This window comes from Natrix helvetica (genome assembly GCF_964273705.1).
Source record: "Natrix helvetica genome assembly, chromosome: 1".
NCBI classification, from domain to species: domain Eukaryota; kingdom Metazoa; phylum Chordata; class Lepidosauria; order Squamata; family Natricidae; genus Natrix; species Natrix helvetica.
The window spans coordinates 286,018,469-286,041,080 of NC_138548.1; the positions used below are offsets into that span (position 1 = coordinate 286,018,469).

The following is a 22,612-nucleotide window of genomic DNA, read 5'->3' on the forward strand; positions in this document are numbered from 1 at the left end:
ATTTCCATTTTTTTCAAATCTCCTCAGCTCTCAAATCACCAAGCAACCCTTTAACAGCATCTTTTCAGACCAGAAACAAGTGCAGTGTCCCTTGTGCCTTTTTTGGAGAGCCAGAAATTGCTCTTGTTTTCACTTGGAGCTACTAGGACAAGATGTAGGTAGTGAGGTGAGCTTGCCTTGCAAAACAATTTTTCCAAACCTTTGGTCTACAGGTGATCTCTGGCATTATTCTCTTTGAGAAATGAACAAAAGACTATTGTGATCCATGAATAATGACAGGGCTGATTTCTCAGAATGGCTAAAAGAAAAATAAAACAATAATAAGCAATGGCTTGTCTTGCCGGCTGGTTAGCCTAGCCCTAAATAATTTCCTTTTCTTACAGGAATAATAATAGGGATAAGAGCAGTGGTGAAATTCAAATTTTTTTTTACTACTGGTTCTGTGGACGTGGCAGGGGAAGGAAACTGCAAAATCTCCATTCCCACCTCACTCAAGGGGAAGGATTTTGCAAAATATCCACTCCTACCCCACTCGGGCCAGTCAGATGTGCTTTTTGCTGGTTCTCTGAACTACTCAGAATTTCCGCTACCGGTTCTCCAGAACCTGTGAGAACCTGCTGAATTTCACCCCTGGATAAGAGAGTTTGCTGGCTATTTATATATAGCTCATCCAAACAGTAAATTTCAGTCTCTGAAAACACTTTCTCAACCCCTTTTCATAGTAGAAGATATTTGCTTTGTTTTCATGATACCTACTTCTTATGGTTTTGGAATTTGGATTAAGGAGAGTTTCTCTTTTAGGAAATGGGTAGAAATGTTCTTCTGTTACTGAACATAAGGTATTGCCATTACTAAATGGTTGCACCTCATGAAAAGAACCATTACCCGTTGTAGATCAGACCAGGTCTAGCCCTCACTTTTAGCTGCACCAATATGCAAATACTACCTCCCTCATATTTTTAATCATAAACAGCACAATATATTTCTGGAGTGCTTTAAGAAAAAAAGGATATGTTCACAGAAATAAGTTTCACACAGCAAGAAAAATAGACATCTATAAAATGATATTTTAAAATAACATTTGTGAATTTTGTGAATATTTCTGATATTAATTTTATCTTTTATCTCCATTGCTAAGTAGCATATCTTAAGGCATCTAATTAAGGCATTTCAGGGGAAATACGAATACTTGTACTTGTACTTTAAATAATGTGTTTCATAAAAACTGTATTAACTGGTTTTCTGGATACAAATATAGAGAAAAACAGCAGTGGCTAATCTTGTGCCTTTTTCTGAGTTAGTCCAGGAAGAAGACTTCCATTTCTTCTTATTAAAACTTCAATTCTGTAACTAGTAGTACTGTAAATTGAAGGCTCTCTAACTGAAATACAGTAAAGCCAGATAATGTACTTGCTAATAAAGCGGTTTTCTAATGCACAATTGTATGGGTGAATAGCTACTGCTGGAAATAATTACGGTAAACTATGAGAACTGAGCTGCTAAAATCTGGCAGTAGATGGCAGTAAGGAGATAAAGAAAGTATTTTGTTGTTGTTGCCATTTGTGACTTATCTGGAATTATATATTTGAATCTAGTGATTCTACCTAGCAGTTGGGTCTAAAACCCAGGAGACTGTGAGGTCTGGTCCCACCTTAGCATGAAAATCAGCTGGATGACAATGTGCCTGCCACTCACTCTTATACCAATTTACCTCACAGAGTTATGGGTAAAATAAGAGGATAAAGTAGTATTACGAAGGTATGCTTGCTGCTTTTTTTAAAAAAAAAAAATTTACACATCACCTATCTCACTATCCAAAGTGACTCTTTATAAATTATTCATAAAAATAATAAGGATGAGATTAAATAAATTTCCTGTAATCTGTACTGCTACTGGAGATTTTGTAAGCATTGTAGCTATGATGACCATTTCAAATATTACTCATGTCACAGTGATTCATATTTGCAATAATATGAAAATGTCTCCCTAACATCTTATAGCAAGCAAAGAACCAAAACCAAATACCAATCCTGAACGGGTTTTTAAAGATCAGGAAAATAAGCACAATGTACAGTTGTAAATGGGGTTGACAAAACTGATAGATCTCATTGGGGCCAAAGGTGTGTCCGCTGCACTGGGGATAACTTCTCACCTACTATTTTTTCATTTAAGGTATTCTTAATCTTTCATTACCTCATTTTAGAACCCAGGAATATGACTTGGTCCTGCAAACTGCAATCCTATGTTCCATTGGGCTTGAATATATATCTGTAAGACACTATTTATCCATTGTCTGTTGGCATAATGTAGTGCCGTGGTACATAAGCCTGTATATTCCTTTGTATAAATCGTTCTGAAAAACATAATAGATGTTCCTACAAAACTCACTTCTTGAGAACTAGACTTGGCCAATATGATAAATTAAGAGAACCAACCAAAATAATGGACAGAGCATGTTCCCCAGGAAATTTTTAAACCGGTTACTGCATAGGTGTTGGTGCTGAATAATGAGAGCTTTTATGGAGTTTTCCTAGAATCATAGTACAACTTGGTGGTCTAGTTCCTGATAATACAGGATCCACTAGAGCAGGGATGTCAAACTTGCGGCCCACTGGCTGGATGCATCATGCGCTGGCCACGCCCACCCCTGGTTTAGTGAAGGGGGGAAAAGTTGTGATATGTCACTTGACAACAATATGTCATCGTGAGTTTGACACCCCTGCACTAGAGCATCTCTGACAGCTGACCACTAATTGGTGAGGTAGAACTCACCACTTCATGTAGCAGCCTATTCTACCAAAGGACATCAGTCAGAAAGATATTCCAAATTTGTAGCCTGAATCTACTTCCTTGTAGCTTTAATCCATTGGTACTATAGTATTAGGCAATAGAGAATACAACCATTCTTTCTTCTATGTGGTAGCTCCTCAAATATTTGAAGGCTGCTATCATTTCTCCCCTCCCTTATGTAGGCTAAATATACCAAGGTACTTTAACTGTTCGCAATAAGGGTGGAGATAGCATCCATGCATGGGTTGACACTGTCTGTGCTCTGGTTGGACTGAGTCTGATTACTAATTAATTAATCACTATATAACCTACCTCCATGAGTGGTACCACCCAGTTTTCTGACTCAGTTGACACTGGGACAGTCGTGTCATCCTTCCTATCTTCTACCTGATTTGACCACTATTCTCATAATTTCAGCTATATTGACTCATAACACTGAGATTGCTGTGAGTATTTCCCTGCTTCTACCGCTGGGCCTTCCGACCCTAGAGCCAAAGGGCTGCTGCCCGCAGGCCTCAAGCCTCCCCCCTGCATACCTCAGAGAGCTCTCGACTCACCTGAGATTTTAAAACGGCGCACCGGAGCCATGGAGGAAGGTGAATAGCGCAGACTATCGGCCTTTTGATCCTTTGAGTCCTTGACAGCTGCGTAGGCAGGGGGAGAGCCCAGGATGCTGCACAGCGGCTGGGCGGCGCGTAAGTTACCGGATCAACCCCAGAGATACGTGCGAAACTGCCTTCACATTTAAAGTGGCAGCGCAAAGAAAGATGCTGCTGAGATTGCGGGGAGGCTTGGCAAGCCGCGAATTGCAGGGACAAGCATGCAGGCCTCTCAAGGGCCTAGCGCCACACCGAGGGGTCTGGGCCCAACCAAAAAAAAAGGTGCGAACACCATTTTGGAAGAGGGCAGAGCCTGGGTACTAACGGACGGACGCGGATGCCATTTTGAGCCATATTGCCTCACCTTGGTGACATGGCCGACAGCAGCATGCCTGAGTCATCCTCTACCGCTGACAGGGAGGTAGTGGAGACAGAGCCTGGACTCCTGACTATGGCAGGGACTCCTCTTCCCCCCACTGGGCCAGCCTCATCACAGACTAAACACTCCCACAAAAGCTCCTCCTCTGACAGCGAAAGCTCAAAGGCCAAAAAGGCATCTAAGGCCTCTTCCAAAAGTAAGCACTTGGATTCATCGGGTTCCTCCCAGCACCGATTTGACAAGGAGCCGCAGGCACTGCCACAGTCAAGCCCATTGCCCCCACTGCAACTTGATTTGGCTCAGGACCCATTTAGCCCGATGTTACCAATTAACACATCGGGGCTTTGGGGCACCATTGGATCTCATTGCCAAAGCAGGAACGCGGAGGCTACCTTCACCCTGACTGCTGCTGGGCTCCATCCAGGGGAGCCCCCCATACCCCTCCTGTATGCCCCTACTGCCATGCATACCATGCCTCCTAATTGTCAGGACATTATAGCGGAAGCTATAAAACGGGACTGCAGCTGGCTTAAAGGAAAAGTCTTCGGGTTCACAAACTGCGATCCCTCAGGGTGCAACCCGTGAAGGGGGGCTCCCAGTGCTTACAGAATCTTCTTAGCCACCTGAACCCGACCACTACCCCTCCCCCACCTCAGAAGAGGGCAAGATCAGGAACCTGTCGGACGAGGAGGGTCCCGTTACGGATAAACCCTCCTACACGGGCCTATTTCTGTCTAACTTATTCACACATTTGCTTTGCAAGGCCAAGGCTGCCTCGGAGTTGGGAACCCAAGCAGTGAAGGAACCCCCATCTCAGCCCCAGTCAACCAGTGTTTGGTTTACCGAACACAAGATTGAAACCGACACCATTCCGACCCCGCAACTGTTTGTCGACACTATTCAGCATCAGTGGTCCATACCTACGTCAGGACCAGCCCCGTTGACCAATGACAAATGCTTCTATAACAGTGATGGTGAACCTATGGCATGTGTGCCACAAGCGGCACGCGGAGCCATTTGTCAGGGCACGCGAGGTGCTGCCCTGTCAGCTGGCCAACACGCATGCATGCGCTGGCCAGCTGAGTTCACCTTTTAAAAAGCCATTCCCCCCCCCCAGGCCCTCCGGAGGCTTCAGGGACCGTCCGGAGGCTTCCCTGACGCCTTCGGAGTGCTTAAAATGACCCTCCAAGCAAACCGGAAGTCACTTCCGGTTTGCTCCGAGAGTGGTTTTAAGCGTTCCAAAGTCTTCAGGGACCATCTGGAGGCTTTCCTGACGCCTTCGGAGCACTTAAAATGACCCTCCAAGCAAACCGGAAGTCACTCCGGTTTGCTCGGAGGGTGGTTTTAAGCGTTCCATCACTTCAAGTTTGCTCGGAGGATCCTTTTGAGTGCTCCAAAGGCTTCAGGGTTCTTTTCGCCCTCCCTGGGCTCCTATAAAGCCCCTGGAGCCTGGGGAGGGCAAAAAAAGTATGTAAAATGGGGAGATCGCGCGCTGTGCGTGCATGCGCACTGGGGGGTCACGCATCACATTATGGGTGTGGCACGCCTGCACACGACCCCCCTGTGCTCCCCCCACTTGTGGAACGTGAGCCAAAAAAGGTTCGCCATCGCTGTTCTATAATGTTGCAGACAACCTCAACAAGGCGCTGTTATGGCCAACGATTGATCCACCCATTGCAGTCCTATACACCAACACCACAATGCCTGGGGCGCAGGAGGACATCCTCAACCAGAGGATAGACAGGCTGACCAGGTCATCCAGCAGAGCCACCAGGTGGCCTCCTGGGCAGTGCGGGCCTGGGCAGTGCGGGCCTCGACAGTGGTGTCCTTCTTCTCGGTTCCAGACTTAACTGGCTACAACAGTTACAGGGGTGGATCACGGTCGGGGATTCAAGGGCCCATCAAGAATTGAATAACATTATAGCTGCAGTACAGTTCACCGCGGATGCCACTTTGAGTGCCACCCGGTTTGCCTCCAGGGCAATGGCGTCATTGGTGGCAGCACACAGGCTTTTGTGGCTGCGACAGTGGCAGGCAGAGGTCAAACATAAATGGCGCTTGGCTTCGGAGCCATACATGGGGGGTGCGCTCTTTGGAGATTCACTAACTCCCCTGTTGATTGAGGATAAGGATAAGTGTAAAATCTTCCCCTCCAATCCCAAGAAAGGGTTTGCGTGCCCAGCCCCTTACCCTAGAAGGCAACCCTTTCATAATCAAGAGTATGGGGGTCTCAACCGGCAGCCGGATACTCTCCCTTGGGGTATCGCCCACAGGGGGGTTCTTTCAGCGGTCTCGACAACAACAGTATCAGCAGCAGAGGGGTAACCAGTCTATGCGCCCCTTTCGGGGAGGAGATAACCAATACTACCGCAGACCTTAATCCTTCTCAGGAACAGTTCCCCATTGGAGGCAGATTCCGTTTTTTCACTGACCAATGGGAGGCCATGACTACTGATGCCTGAGTTAGGACCACAGTCAGGTTCGGTCTGGTGTTAGAGTTTGTTTCCATGCCCCAAAGTTTTTTCTTGCCCAGTTTCTAACAACCCCCAGAGGAGATCCCTTATGCAGTCCGCTATACAGCATTTGCTCGAGATTAGGGCTATACAGGAGGTGCCGGCCGCTCAAGCCGGCTGTGGTTTCTATTCTGTTCTATTTGTGATACCAAAGGCCTCTGGAGGGTGAAGGGCCATCCTTGATTTGAAACAATTAAACAAGTTTGTCAAATACAGACGTTTTAAGATGCATTCCTTGATCACTATCCTGGAAGGTATTCGCAAATCGATTTTCTAACCTTGATTGACCTCACGGAGGCATACCTACACGTGCCTATCCAGAGGGAATATCGACAGTTCTTGTATTTTTGTTACATGTCACATCACTACCAGTACAGGGCATTGCCCTTTGGCCTTTCTTCCGCACCCTGGGTTTTCACCAAGGTATTGGCAGTCGGCGGCCCATCTATGTTCGATCCCTATCAGGGTGCAACTCTACCTGGATGGTATATTGATTCAATCAAGTTCCAGGGACAGGGCTGTGGCAGACCTTCACCTCACATTAGGTGTCTTGAGGGAGCATGAGTTCTCCATCAATGAAGCCAAAAGCCATTTTACACCCCCTACTCGTATTTTACATTTGGGTGCTTGGATAGATACAGTGGCAGGTCAGGTTTTCCTTTCTGAGGACCGGCTCAACAGCCTCAGGCATATTGTGACAGAGGTGCTACACAGTCACAAGGTGTCCCTGGCCTCTCTGTTCAAGTTGTTGGGAAAAATGGTTACTACTATTTCCATAGTGCCCTGGGCTAGGTTACTCACAAGGAAGTTGCAATGGTTCCTCCTCCCCTACCAGAAAGTCAACTGCAGTGTCTCCTTAACCAAGGTAACATTACCCGAAGAGGTTCACCAATCTCTCCACTGGTGGAGGTCTCAGGCCATAGAGAAGGGATGCCATTTAAGGGCGGTCAATAGAATGACAGTTACCACAGATGCCAGTCTGTACAGTTGGGGGGGGGGGCATATTGGGATGCAAATGGCTCAGGCTCAATGGTCAAGACAGGAGGCAGAGAAAAGCATTAACTGGTTGGAACTATGGGCTGTAAGACTAGCCCTGTTGAGTTTTCAGGAATCTGTCTCCGGAGAGCATGTACTTGTTCTTACTGATAATATGGCAGCCAAAGCCCACATTAACAGACAGGGAGGTACTAGATCGGGTGATCTCATGGCAGAAGCAAATGTCTTATTTTCCTGGGTGGAGGAGACTCTCTGGTCCATCTCCGCAGAGCATATCTCGGGCATCACCAACATCACTGCTGATTGGCTTACTAGAACTAAGTAACTAGTAGAACTACACCCTTGTCTTTTTCAGGAGATAATGCAGTGTTTCGGGCTCCCAATCATCGACCTATTTGCCACTGCGGACAACGCCCAGCTGCCGAGGTTTTTCACATGGTTCAACACACCAGGAGCGGAAGCAGTGGATACCCTTCGCTGCCCCTGGCCCAGGGGTCTGCTTTATGCGTTCCCCCCCAATTCCTCTTCTTCCCAGGGTCATTCATAGGATCATCGGTGTGGGAGTAGGGATCATCCTTCTGGCACCTCACTGGCCATGCCACCTCTGGTTCGCTGACCTGCGGTCGATGTCAGTGGAGAGACCTTGGAGGATCCCGCCAGACAGGGTTGTCCTCACCCAGGGGTCTTGGAACACGAGGACCCTCAGTGGTTGCAACTGACCATATGGCGGTTGAGTGGCTCATGCTGAGGGATGGCAATCTCTCGGACAGGGTCCTTTCCACCATACAAGCCTCCAGCAGACCGTCTACGGTCCGCATTTATAATGCCACCTGAAAAAAAATTTCCCGTTGGTGCGTGGCCAAGTGTGTCTCACCAGTTTAGTCTACCATTCCTCAGGTTCTGGAATTTCTACAGTATGGTTTGGAGAAGGGGCTGTCTCCCAACACTCTTAGGAGACAGATAACTGCCCTTAGTAGTGTACTTACCTGGGGTGGGGGTCAGTTGTTAGCACATCATCCCAACATAAGGTTTTTTTTGAAGGGGGCGATTAATCTCAAGTCCCCAGCAGTGCATAGATACCTGACTTGGTATCTGGCCAAGGTCCTGGAAGCCCTGATTGATCCACTGTTTGAGCCACTTCGGGAAGTATCCTTACAAATGCTTACCTTGTCTGTGCGAGAGGACCTCTGCAGGTTCCATGAGGATAGAGTGGTCCTCAGACTGGACCCTTCCTTTATACCAAAGGTGGGGTCCTGGTTTCACCGCACGCAGGAAGTGGTGTTGCCAAATTTTTGCCCCTCTTCCAGTCATGATTTGGAGCATTGCTGGCACAAGTTGGATGTGCGCTAAGAATTTACATTGATTGCATGGCAGGTCACAGACATTCTGAGGCCCTTTTTATTTCATTCCAGTCATCTTCCCTGGGACAGAGGGTCTCAATAGCGACCATTGGATGGTGGGTCAGGCGTTGCATTGCAGCAGCGTATGACTCGCGCTGGGAACCGAGACCTGCAGGGGTGACGGCCCACTCTACGAGGGTGCTGCCACAATGACGGCATGGGCAACGCAGGCTTCTCGGGAAGAGATTTGTAGGGCGGCTACATGGGCTTCCCCGTCTCACTTTGTTTACAATTACAAACTTGACAAATTCACTTCAGCCGATGCTGCCTTTGGAAGGAAAGTACTGCAGGCTGTTCAGTCAGTTGTGTTAGTCCTGGAACAGTCTATTGCCCACCCTTGAGAATTGTACAGCTTGGGTATGTTCCATGCATGGACGCTATCTCCACCCTTATTGAGAAAGGGCATTGGTATCTTACCTGATACACATCTTCTAATAAAGTGGAGATAGCATCCAGCCCCGCCCCTTCTTTTGACTGTTCTTTGTCTTCACAGGACTATTTTTCTTGTTCTAATTTCAGATGTTGTATTGATCTTTTGATGTTGGCATTTTTTTTGGAATCACTAAACTTGAATTTTGTTGGGATAACACGAGGAGTCTGTCTTTTTTTCTCTTCGCCGGAAAACTGGGTGGTACCACTCATGGAGGCGGGTTATATAGTGGTTAATTAATTAGTAATCAGACTCAGTCCAATCAGAGCATGGACAGTGTCAACCCATGCATGGATGCTATCTCCACCTTATTAGAAGATGTGTATCAGGTAAGATACCAATGCCCTTTCTCCATCTTGATCACCCTCCACTGAACCTGCTCCAGTTTGATGATATACTTTTTGAAACGCAATGTCACAGCTGGATGTGATATTTCACATGTGGTCTAATTGGGGCAGAGTAGAGTGAAAAAATTACCTCTCATGATCTAGGAACAGTTTTGCCCTGAACAATTAGTTCAATTGGATAGAAATTATTATATGTTGGAGAGGGTCACTCCAAAATCAAATTTTGTAGCACACATCATTGCATTTATCTAGAGGGCAGTTCAGAAGTTAGTTAAATCATTGTAATGTTTTCCCAGTATAAAATTATATCAGCTTTCCTTGAATATATAGCAATACTAAGTACCAATATTTATTCACTTCATTCAATGTCTACATTGCACAAGAACCACAATAAACACCAATTTAATCTCTTCATTAGAACAATACATTTTAACATCCAATTTTCTTGAATTTAAATTATTACATGTCTATAGCAGTGCTTCCAATTTGACAATCATTTTTTAATGTAACTTGTAGCACCACCCTACAATCAGTAGAGGGCATTGTCATTTATCAGCTTTACAAAACAGTCATACCATAAGAATTTTGATCTCTGTTCAATTTTTGAGAACCATTCTAATACACCATTCTCAAAATTTTGAACCAGCAAAGAGAGACCCTGTCAAACAAGACAAAAGAGTTTGATTCTGGAAGGCAAATTAATTAAAATAATTCTTTTTTCCGTTGACTTCCAAATCTTTGGGAACCAGTTATTTGATATAGAAAGTTAGATAATAAGAGGATATAGTCAGGGACTGATCGTAATTCTAACAAAAGAGAAAATGGGGAGACCCAGAACAATCAAGCTCACATAACAGTAATTTTTAAAAGCTTTTCTTAGTGATATGAAAGATGATCAAGGATATGCAGCCTCATGTGGCAGGAAAAACCTCAACATCTTTACTTAAAGCAGTGGTTGCCAAACGTTTTTATGTCCCATGCCCCCAGGAAATGTTTGGTTAATATTTGCACCGCCTAAAACAGTAATTATGACATGTGACCTGTCACTAAGGGACACAAGTCACTCTTTGTCATACCCCCTGAAATTGCATCTCACATTTCCTGAGAATGAAGTCAACCCAGATTAAGAACCTCTTCCTTAAAGTCTTTCTCCACTACTGTGTTAAGTGCTATCCACCCATCCTTAAATCAGTAGAAAATCATAAAGTTGTTGCCCTACTGTTAATTCCTATCCTAACTCTATGGTGATAATCCTACAATTGTCCTAGTTTTAAGGCACTTCTCATATAGCTCCCTGATTTTACTAGCTGAGAAATAAGGTGACAATATTGTACTACTTTAATCCCAGCACAGCAAAGGCTGACTTAAGCTTTTGAGTCACACATGAGCTAGGCACAAGATAAAAGAAATATTATGGAGAGACACAGCAGAAGAAAGATGCAATGGAGAAAGAAACTTAGTTACACTTTGTTAGATTGGGTAATGGTTAGGCACACACAGGCTTAACGGTAACAACAGCTCTTTATTAAGTACAAGTGAGAACAATCCAGCAAAGATTGAGTCTGACAACAGCCCTTTTACAATACAATACAATACAATGGTAGAGTTGGAAGGGACCTTGGAGGTCTTCTAGTCCAACCCCCTGCCTAGGCAGGAAACCCTATACCATTTCAGACAGATGGCTATCCAACATCTTCTTAAAGACGATGGCTATCCAACATCTTCTTAAAGACTTTTATAGGGAGCTGTCAGACCCTTCGACCAATAGGATTAAACCTCTGTTCCCACTGGAACAGAGGACCTAGGTGGAAACCATTGTAGTTAGAACAAGTATCGAACACACATCTTTTCAAATTTACAAAGCACTGGCTTAAAAGCCAACTGTTTTAGAATTTTGGTATAGCTCTAGTTCCATCAGTTGAAATCAAGTGTAAACCTTTCATTTAGTATCTAGTATCTCACAGATATGTGACTGTGTGAAGTGCAATTTATTTGTAGCTCCTACTCCTTTTTCTCTTATTTTTTTTACCCCCTCATATGGTCTATTATACGAAGTAGTTAATTCTGCTAATTCTTGGGAGAAGGAGAAGAGAAAGACCTGGTCTGACTGCTGAATACCACAAAATATCCACAGGGTGAACTCCCTGACTAGCCCTGAAATTCAAAGTAAAGTGGAAAAATCCCATTCTTCAGGGATTTCAAAGAATAAGGGCATAAGAGAAAATCCCAACCAGAATTGTCCTTAGGCCATAGAATAACACCAGGGCCAGCACAGAGGTATACAACCTGGATCCAAGCCCTCCCTTTTGCCAGCTTTCGGCATGATCCCCTCTGCACCAATACATTGGAAAATTCTTAAATAATCAGGGAATTATTTAATTTATTTAATGTGAATGTTATCTCTACTCCCACTTCTTAAGCTGGCCCTCATTTGTCAGAGAGGAGAGTGACCTGTGGCATGTCCCTTGAAAGCCACCTTAGTCCATGGGATTAAAAAAAATATCTGAACACCTCTGGAGTAGAATGCAATGATGAAACAGTCACATTGTGGTCTCCTTCCCTCCTGTTCTGTTTTTATACCACGTCAGTGTCTTTGGCCTCTCAAAGTGCTATGTGGCAATGAGTGAAGTCTCAGTAGAGATAGAAAAGGGGTGGCCTGAATCTCCATGAAGCACCCTGTACAAGAGCTCCTCTTTCTCTCGGTGACCTTGCTCCCTCAGCTGGGTCTCCTTCTCCAGGGCCTCACGAATAGCCAGAAGCTCCTCAGACAGCTGCCTGTTAAAGCATGGTAAGAATTACAGTTCTTAGACCACAGTGTACAGATAGGAAGAAAGAAGTATGCATCAGTTTTCATTCCAAGGATTTGCCTCTTCGTCTATATAAACTTAAGTGTAAAATTGCCCAGCTTAGTGGCTACATTTAAAGACTTTTCAATTAGAAAGGCTCTGAAGTCTTTGTAGACTTCTATCCCTTTCTAATTGGAGCTAATAATTTTTATTGTTTTCTGCATTGGTGAAGGGTTGGGGATTAGCACAACGGTTTCTTGATTCCTTGAAGATATTTAAGATGCCCAATTTACCCTTTAACATTGCTGATACTCTGCATGGTCCCCAAAACACAAGCCTCATTCTCTGGAGGAAGATCCTTGAGGCATCAGAGAGGACAATCCCAATTAATTCCAGAGCCAGAAAGTCCTATAGATTCTATTCTTCTTTGTGGCTCTTCAAATGTTACTGAACTCTTAATTGTCATCAGCTGTAGCCTGAGTCTGCACAAGACGCTAAGCCATGATTTCCTTGATCATAATTTCTTGAATATATCGTTAGGGGTCATAAACCATGATTTCCAAACTATGGTGGCTTTTAAGACAAAGCTAGAGAAATGCCATTATGGCTTGGTGTGCTGTATGAGCCCAGCTAGTCTAACAGTTGGGAGGAATAATGGAAGGTTGCAGTTTAAAAACATATGGGAGCCACAAAACACTCACCCACTTCTACTAGGAGAAATCACACATAATATATTCTTGAAAGTAAACATCAGTTTTTAAAAAAAAAACTGCCCAAGAATTTAGTAGTTCACGTGTTTCTAATGCTACTAAGTACAATAGCCGTGAGACTTTGGGGAATAAAAACATTTCCCATAGTCATCAGATTACACTGACACAGAAAACTGATCAAACAAGGAATCATCTTTGAATGGGAGCTAGTTTGGGTCTAACAATTAAAGCACCAGGCTAAAAACTAGGCAACTGAGTTCTAGTTCTGCCCTAGGCATAAAAGCTGGCTGGTTGACTGACTCTGGCCAAAACACACTCTCTGGACCCCACCCAGTTTACAGATTACTTGTGGTGAAAACAGGATCTTCTGCTCCTTCAGCTACTTATAAAGTAATAAAGGTGAGATAAAAATCTAATAAAGAACATATATTTTTTTAAGGAGTGTTACTGTAGTGAAGACATCACCTTGTCACTGTCACCTGGTTCTGCAACCGTACTTGGAGATCTTCATTTTCCTGTTGTAGAATTTTAATTTTCTCTTCAAGTAGTAAGTTTGACTCCATCTAAGAGAGGACCAGAAGGGTGAGCAAATCTCAGATACAACAAAGGTATAGCATGCAAGAACCTCACAGTGACATAAAGACAAAGTAGCAAGCTGCAGAACTTTATGGGAATGTGATCATCCTAAACATATTTACACCCTGGAAACTGTAGATTTATGTACATGCACTAATAAAATCCTGGTCTGTGCCCTCATATCTGTAGATAATTGGGAATCGCTTGCTCTTTGTAGGAAACGGAAGAACATTACTGGTTGTAAAATATTTTTCAAGTGCAAATGCACCTTCTAAAAGTCTTGGATTACAACTCCAAACATTAGCATGAAACTTTATGAAAAAGCACATGATTTGCAGGGAAGGTCAAAGGTTCCAGATAAGAGTTCCCAATTCCCAACAGCTCCAATTAGGGCTGAAAAATGCCTATCCATAACCCTCAAGAATCCTTACCAGTACAAATAAGACGTATTTGGTATTATCAGTGATCTGACCTTGAGTTCTACATGGATCTGCTCACAAAGAGAACTGAGTCCCCAATGATCCATCAACATAATCACTAGAGGTTTAGCCTGTCACCTGGTCCCTCCTTCCTACTATTCCACTTGGGAGGTTGTGTGCCAAATGGAAACAAGAACCACTGCCAAAGTGGAAGTGAATCATAGCCTTGTCTTGCAAAGGGCAGCCTATGAAGCTGTAGGAGGAGACCCCTGATTCAACCTACCTACTCCTGTTATCCCACTAAGGCAAGGATGGGATGGCAGGTTTGCATAAAGGAATCCTAGTATGGTCAATTGAAAAAAGCTTGCTCATTCTGGTGAATGGAAGAAAGGGCTTTGTTGTAATTCCTCACAAATCAGTGGTAGGATAAGGCATCCCTAATTAGAGTGGTAGATTGCTACTGATTGGTTGAGATATTTCTTAGTTTATCTAATGGCCAGGAAGGGGAAATTAATGGACTGTCAGTTCTCTGGGAATACTGCATATTCAAAAAGTGTGAAAAAACCAGTTCCTGTTGCATCAACATGTCCTCAAAGAGCCTTCTCAAGCCATTCTTCATTTTAATAGTGAGATTAGATGATTGGACCATGAAAAAATGGTCAATTGCAGGGACCCTTAGATTAAGGCAGTTACCTATATTCTTTTCATTCCACAGTATCCAGAGGCACACAATTGGAAAAGGTGATTCTCACTCACTCTCTTTTGAAGCAAAATTCAGCTCTTTCATTAGTCTTTCCAGTTACATTTAGAATTCATACAAGTAACCCACCACTATTTCCAGGTTCAGCAGCTTCTTGTCCAAGCTGTGGATGCGTTCATTCTTCATCTCAATGACAAAATGTAGACTCTCTAGTTCATGCTCCCAGAACTGGCTGGGGGTCCCATAGTCCTTTAAAGGTTTTTATTTCAAAAAGAAGAGAAATGCATTTAATTGTTTGTAGCGGCTCTGTTTTTTCTCCCCTAGTATAAGTTGCCAAAATAGCTAGCAAAAAAAGGCATTAAGCTTCAACTAGTCCAGAGCAGGAATGGGCTTGCCTTGGTTGGCCCATGTAACACCTGTGCTTTGCGAGTTTCACTGGTTGGCAATTTGTTTCCAGGTGCAATTCAAGGAGCTGGTTGCTTCCTATACATCAGGGGTGTCAAACTCGCGTCATCCCGGCGTCTTGCACTTACAATGGTTGCAGCATCTTTCAATCAGGTGATATGATTTGCAACTTTCCCTGCTGGCTTCCCACAAGCAAAGTCATGTGGAAGCTGGCAGAGAAGGTTGTACGACTCTTGGGTAAGTCTCTCCCACCTGTGCACCTTCTCTGAGCCTGTGTGCTTGCGCCACACTTTCCTGGTCACCTGTACAATCTTGTGCACCTTCCCCTACCCAGCAGCAGTCACCCCAAGCCTCACCATGCTCCACTGCATGTCCTTTACCACTTGTGTATGCTTGCACCCCCTCCCCAGACACCACTGCACTTCCTTGCCCCTTCCACCACCCAGCACTAGCCACTTGCATGTCTCTGTCCTGTTTGCAAGCCACATGGGTTTTGCAACTTCCTGCCAGCTTCCATGCTCAGTTTATTTGTGAAAAGCTGACAGGAAGTTGCGAGAAAATATTTGCTTAACAGCCCACTATTTTCACTTAATGACAATAGCAACAAGGACTGCAGGGTTTACCGTTGCTAAGTGGTGTGATCATGTGACATTATGCTTTATGTCCACATTAGTTAGTTGTAATTCAAGGACTATCCATAAACAGTTTCAAGCACACTAAATCAAGCAGAGATAGGAACTGTGAAAAGTAATTGTTTTTATGACCTTATAGTGCAGAATGGCTGCTGAAAGCAAAAGCATGTAAGTATCCTTCCTCCAACTTTTTTATTATGGTTTTATTTTGGTATGTTCAGAAGACTCTGGTTTTTAGACTCTGTTACTTGCTCCCTTTAAATAAACAGATCAAGATATCCCACATAGTGTAAAGTCACCTGAATGTGCTTTTTATAATCTCTGCTTAGAATTGACTCTTCTACCCGTTTCATTTTCTCCTGAAAGGCCTTCAGCTGGGAAGTCAGCTTGTCAATGGTTTCCTGGAGCAGAAAGATAAGACGGATTAGTCTTACTTTATGACTTTCATTGTATCTTCCCTGCTCTCCATTCTCAGTGCCATAATGCTGGAATGAGTCGATTTCAACATTGGCTACCTCATTTTTAATTTCATCAGAACCTCAAAGGTTAATGATTTGGGACAAAACTTCCTTTTGCCATTTCTGATACAGAAGCCCTAGCAGTTGGAATGCTATACCACCATATTATTGGTTTTGGACATTTCTCCACCAATGATATTATAGCATCATTCATCCATTGTTGTGATGTCACAACAAGACCTCTGCTGTTTCACTTTTATTACGAGCAGAAGACTCTGGAAGATGCCATAGGTCATTAATTAGAATGTTGGTGTTTCCAAAAAAAGAATATAATAGCAATTATAATTTTCTACTACCACAAACCTATAGCTAGCTTCATGGTGCTCAATTCCTCAAAGTGTAATATAGAATGATCCAATGTATATCTCCCACCATTGTGTCCTCTAGAAGCACAAAAGTACAATTCCATAATTACAAACCAGAGTAAGAAGGCACATTGGGAAGGGACCAGGTAGAACAATGCAGATCAAAACAGAGATCAAATAAAGGTAGGTTTTTTTGCTGCCGTCTTGACCTGCTGTACTGAATCTGGAGCTTTCTGTTTCCCTGAAGCAGAGAAACTGGTACCTGCAAAGATGCCTGAGTTTTTTGGTAGGATTCAGTTAGGAACAGCTTCTCTTGATCGTGTGTTTTCTGGAGTTCTGCAAGAGAAAGACGAAATGGGGGTCAGAACAAAAGAAAGCACAAGCTCCATTTTGATGTATCTGTGATTTCTTTATAGGCAGTGACTGACAAATCACTCGTATTGAGTCACATCTAGGAGGCAGATGGAGTTAGCAAACTAGAGCATTGGAAATTGTATGGAACTGAAAAACAGAATGAGCCACATTATTACAATATTGCATCTCAAGTGAAATGAGCTATCTATAGGGAACAAGAACTGAATGATGGCAAATTAGTTTGGGGAGATGTCATATTGGTGATGAGCCAAGGGTTTCCTGCAAACACCACCAATTTTTAGAGAAATCAGTAGGTACCTCTTTCTGTATAGCAAAATTATGACTAAAGCTTTTTTAGAGGTGGCAAGTAGATCAGCCATTAAAAATTGTGCTCATAAATGTGATGGTATTCCTGCCATTTCTTGCTGAGTCTCTGTGGTTGTTACTTATGCTTTGGTCACTCTGTCACCATAAAACTAGAGAGAGGGGCTGGTTAATTATGCTGTTAATAAGGGACATCTATCTGTGGCGGGTAGGACCCAAAAGGAAACCACTGAGAGGCAGAAGATCCAATGGACAATTTTGCAACCTCACTGTAGGAGTGCTAGACCACCAGAAAACTAAGCCCATCAAGAAAAGCAATAGGATCTGTATTATTATCAACAGGTACAGTATATGTAAACAGAAGCTTGTTTTTCTGTCATTCAAACAAAGTATTAAACTGCAAGGCAGGGATTCTCAATGTCTTTGGGAAGCCCCAAAGGACATCTGCACCTCAGATAGGGGGCCAGTCTCCTACTCCTTTCCCCTAAATATTGCCATCTGATGGCTGCCTTTTCCGTAACAGCCCCTGCTCTAAGGAACACCCTCCCCCCTGAACTTCAGCAGCTCTCCGCCCTCCTAGCCTTCCATAAAGCTTTGAAGATCCTGATTTTCCCCAAAATGATGGGATAAGAATAGGTGACTGCACATTAGAAGTTTGACTTGGTGTCAGGTGTTGATTGCTTTTAATTTTTATTCATTTATTTGTTCAATTTCCATGGCCACCCAACTCAGTCAATGATGCTATTAATGTTTTAATATGTTAGAGTTTACTGTGGTTTTTATGTTTTTGAACTTTTGATTGAGAGGTGCCCAGGATTATTTATAAGAGAGGTGAATATATAAATGTTTTAAGTAAATAAATAAAACCTGGACCTGTCTAAATGTGGGGAGACACAGTTATTTCATTCCGAGCCTTCATCTTTGGCAGAGACTTGTCACAGACTTGTTTTACACTAATCTGGATGATGATTATTATTATTTCTGCCTTTTTTATATAACTCGAGGTGGCATAAATTGGTGCTTTATTTTTAAAAAGTCAAAAACAGAAGAAATGTTACGAATACTATAAACATATTTTAGATTCTTACTTTGCAGTGTTTCCTCCTGTTCTCTCTTCAACATATCATATTTTTTAGAGAATTGTTTGTGCTGTAAGTCCTCCTTCTCTACCTAAGGGAGGGAAAGCTATAAAAGGTTAAGCTGCAGATAAATAAAAAAAAATATTATTATTATAAAACATGCACTATAATTATCCAAAAAGAATTTTGAGTGATTTCCCTCAATTGCTCTCTTCTAGATTACAACTCCCAACCCCCCCAGCTGACTGAAATGGGAGTCGCCAGATTAGCATTTTGATTTTATGCAGCTTTATGAGTAACCCTAATGAATTTACATCTGAATACACTTGTATAGAATTTTGAATAGAGACTGGTGATGTTAGAAGCATTCTTTTTTTTGTAAAAGTTTTTTTTATTTTTCCTTTCAAATTCATTGTTAAATATGCATTCTTATATTTGCTATTTAACATTTGTCAATTCATATCATTTTTCCGCCTGTATATTTACATTTTCATACTTTCTTATTTCCCCTCCCCCTAATTTAACAATGTGTCATCTGAGTTATTTGTTTTATGCTTTGTTCCTTTCTCTTTCTATTTGTATTTTTTTCAAGCCAATCATAAAATTGTCCCCATGTCCTATAGTACACTGATTCCTCTTTGTCCTTTATTCTCAATGTCAACCTGTTCATTTCTGCACAATCTAATATCTTCTTTTTTACCTCCCCTTCCAAAGGGATTTTGTCTGCTTTCCAATTTTGTGCAAATATAATTCTAGCTGCTCTTATTATTTGTACAATCAAATATGAATCTTCTTTACTGTATTTCTCTGTTAGAATACCCAATAATACCTCTGGCTTAAACTCTATGGGCTGATGTATCATTTTCTCTAACCATGTTTGTATTTTAACCCAATAGCTTTTTGCATCCCTATACGTCCACCACATATGATAATATGTTCCTGGTAATTGGTGACATTTCCAACATTAGGCTGATTTATCCTTATACATTTTTGCTAATCTTTCCTGTTTCATGTGCCATCTATAAAACATTTTATATAAATTCTCTTTATATGCTGTCGCCATTGTCAATTTAAAGTTCCTTTCCTGTAGTTGTTGCCATTTTTCTAATTCTATTGTATATCCAAAGTTTTCTGCCCATCTTATCATTGTTTCTTTAACCTCTTTTTCTGATGTTAGAAGCATTCTTTTCCCCTACTAGAACATCAGATCAAACAGATTTGGTAGGCTTTTAAAGTGGGGGGGGGGGAACCCATGCTCCCCCCAAAAAAGGATCAGTTGCAAAAAGTGTGTTTTATCATGGAGAATTATTAATTATTAACAAAGCACTATGGCACAGAGATAAAGAAGCAGATTTGATGAATGAAAAATGTTAGATTAGTTCGTGTTTAGTTCATATCCATAGTCAACCAACAACCTTTGGCTGTTAAGAATATTCTAGTCTGCAATAGTGGCAAATATCTGTAGCTTAGGTGTAAGATGAGGGTGAAGGCTTCTTCTCTGAACATGTGGGTTGGTTTCCAAACATTTTGTCGCCAGGCTAGGTAGACAGCAGACTTCAGTGAAGTCTGCTGTCAACATATGACAATTTAGGTAGAAATAGTATAGCTCATTTTTGATAATAATGCCCATATCTACAAGTCTTGGGTGGTAACTATTGTAAAGCAGCTAGTTACCGTTAGCAGAAACTGGCCCATGGTCTACTGACACAGGAGCAAAATAATAAAGCTGTTAACTTTGTCTCCATATTTATCCAAGCAACATTATTTTGGTGAGCGCTGAGGAAAATTATTTCTCCTCAGTTTGAACAGCTTCCATTAAAGGAGAAAGAAGGAAGTAGATAAACTTTCCCCAACGTTGGGAAAACCCACAGGGATTTCTCTTGCAGTACCACTCTCCACAAAGAGTGAGAAAAGGGGAAATAGTAGGAAAGGAAAAGAGCAGTTGTGAAATTGGTGAGGTTTCCAATGTACACGGAGAAGCTAACATTTTTATTTGTGTTTCTTTAAAGATCCCAGGTGAGTACAAATATGTGGTCTTTAAAAACAGTGAGTTCAAGCCAACTGAAGTAATATAACAAAGTTGTTCATCTTCAAATACAAAAGTACTCTACTCAGGTGACACAAAAACAGGAGCCATATAAATCCTGAGTTTGTATGGCGTCCCCAAGGAGTGTATTAGGGGCTTATCTGAATCTGATTACTGCAGAAAACAGAAGAAAAGGAATTCCAAATTGAAAGGAAATATACGTGAGCACCTAATTAGATGCATATTGAATGGGCAGGCCTAACCTGGAGTTGAATGTCCTGGCTAAGTCTGTAAGTCCCAGCATGGTGAACTTCCTTCAGACGATCTTCCTCTTCCTGCTGTTGTTGTTGCTGGAGCCTTGTGGTGTCCTCCATCTGCTTCTCCAGCAGTGCAGCTTTCCTTTTTTCTGCTTCATTGTGCAAATAATCTGTCTTGGCTTGTCCAAGGAGAAGGGAGAAAAGAAGAATTACATATATGCGGCTTTCTTTTCCCTTTCCCCATCTTGGTTGTTATGCTGTTATTTTTCCTCCAACATTGTGATCAAAGCCCAGTTTGTTATCTAAAAGGGTTTCTGGGAACAGATACCACATGTTCTATAAATACAGGTAGTTCTCCATTTACGATCACAATTGCGCCCCAAATTTCTGTTGCTAGGTAAGGCATTTATTAAGCAAGTTTTGCAATCTTTCTTGCCACAATTGTTAAGGGAGTCACTGCAGTTATTCTGTTGGCAAAACAGTTGTTAAATGAATCTGGCTCCCCCATTGACTTTGTTTGTCAGAAAGTCACAAAACCACGAGACACTGCCACCATCATAAATGCCAGCCTGAATTTTGACCATGTGACCATGGGGGTGTCACAACCATCGTAAGTGTGAAAACCAGTCATAAGCTACTTTTTAAAAATGCCATTGTAATTTTGAACAGTTGTTAAACGACTGTTATAGGTTGAGGACTACCTGTACAGAAGAACATGAATTTCTGAAGAAGCTTCTGGGATATCTGACATTGCTAGCAAGACTGTTCATTCAGTCACAAACAATGTCTACGGTCCCTCTAGAAGAGTCTGTGAAAAGCATAGATATAAACTAGAAGTATTTGCTGGAGGACCTTAAACAAGCTATTCTCTCATGCCATTTGCAATCAGTGACAGATAGGAATATTTGTCTGTCATGAGGTTAATGAGGCCTTATGAATGTTATACGTAGTACAGAATATAGGAAGAAGGTTACATAAATCTGGATTCCCATGCATCGCGTCAGGAATTAAAAACCCCTAAATAATTCAGAGGGAACATGCAAAGAATGAGCTGCAGGTATCTCAGGTCTTTGATCAAACCAACTGATGCCCTTGAATATAGAATTCTGTCCTGAATACCACTTCTAACCTAACAACCTGGAAAGGAGATTCTTTAAAATCTCAGATGAACCCAACTAATATTTATAAATGAAAACAAAATCTGTTCGCTGCAGTCTTTTTATTATTCACCACTGTATAAGGAACCTGGATGAGCTATAATAAGCGCTAAATGCTGTTCATTTAAACAACTGGAATTTGGTATTGCTTCTTTGTTGGGAAAGTAGTTTTGTTTATTTAGAGCAAAAAATTGGTGTAGCGTAACATGTTAAGTCGCATGCGCTATCATTTACTGACACTATGAACTAGTGAAAAATACCTGTTTATATTGCAATTATAAACATTCATACTCCATGAGAGCAATGGCATTGTATGGATGGCTACACTCTAGCTCAAGAGCTAGAAAGAAATATTCAGTATAATTCTATTACATGCTTCGGCTGATGGGAACACATTTGTCAGCAGAATGCAGGAGAATCTGTTTTCTTCTATCCAAGCATTCTTTTATGTACCCACAAAAATCTACTCTGGATGAGTGGGGGAAGACAGCTCCTCCCAAGTAGATTTGTGATCCTGAATACTTAAAGCCTTGTTGTTGTTTTTTAATGGCAGTGTATTGCATGCAGACTGATGTTCCCTGTGTGTAGAAGTGCAACTTTGAGTAATGGAGTTCAGTGTTTTCCTCAATTCCTGCCCTCACCTCCTCTCCAAGGTAGCTGTAAGAACTCTGTTATGTTTTTACAATTAATAACTTTGGAGCAAAAGCCTTTGGAGCAGAGGTGGGTAGTAACTCGGCCTGCCACACCCCCGAACCGGTTCTATCGTTGGCGGCGCCCTCTTGATTTTCAGTTCTGAGCATGCGCAGAACAATCTTCACTGCAAAAATGTAATTTTTCCCCTTTTCTAACTTTGTGCACATGCACAGACCTTTTTAGGTGCAGAAGGGCACCAGTAATGACGGCAGCAACC

General features: G+C 42.3%; 1 protein-coding gene across 1 annotated transcript in view; it reads right to left on the bottom strand.

Annotated features, from left to right (window-relative positions):
* Positions 1 to 10,586: 10,586 nt before the first annotated feature.
* Positions 10,587 to 22,612, bottom strand: part of CCDC69 (coiled-coil domain containing 69) — a 39,421-nt gene continuing 27,395 nt past the window's right edge. Inside the window, exons 3-9 of the mRNA XM_081951419.1 lie at positions 20,552 to 20,724; positions 18,272 to 18,353; positions 16,768 to 16,841; positions 15,982 to 16,083; positions 14,775 to 14,894; positions 13,416 to 13,513; positions 10,587 to 12,229 (exon numbers count right to left, since the gene is read on the bottom strand). Coding sequence (XP_081807545.1) covers positions 12,064 to 12,229; positions 13,416 to 13,513; positions 14,775 to 14,894; positions 15,982 to 16,083; positions 16,768 to 16,841; positions 18,272 to 18,353; positions 20,552 to 20,724 — 815 coding nt within the window. The 3' untranslated portion in view covers positions 10,587 to 12,063. The remainder of the gene's footprint in view (positions 12,230 to 13,415; positions 13,514 to 14,774; positions 14,895 to 15,981; positions 16,084 to 16,767; positions 16,842 to 18,271; positions 18,354 to 20,551; positions 20,725 to 22,612) is intronic.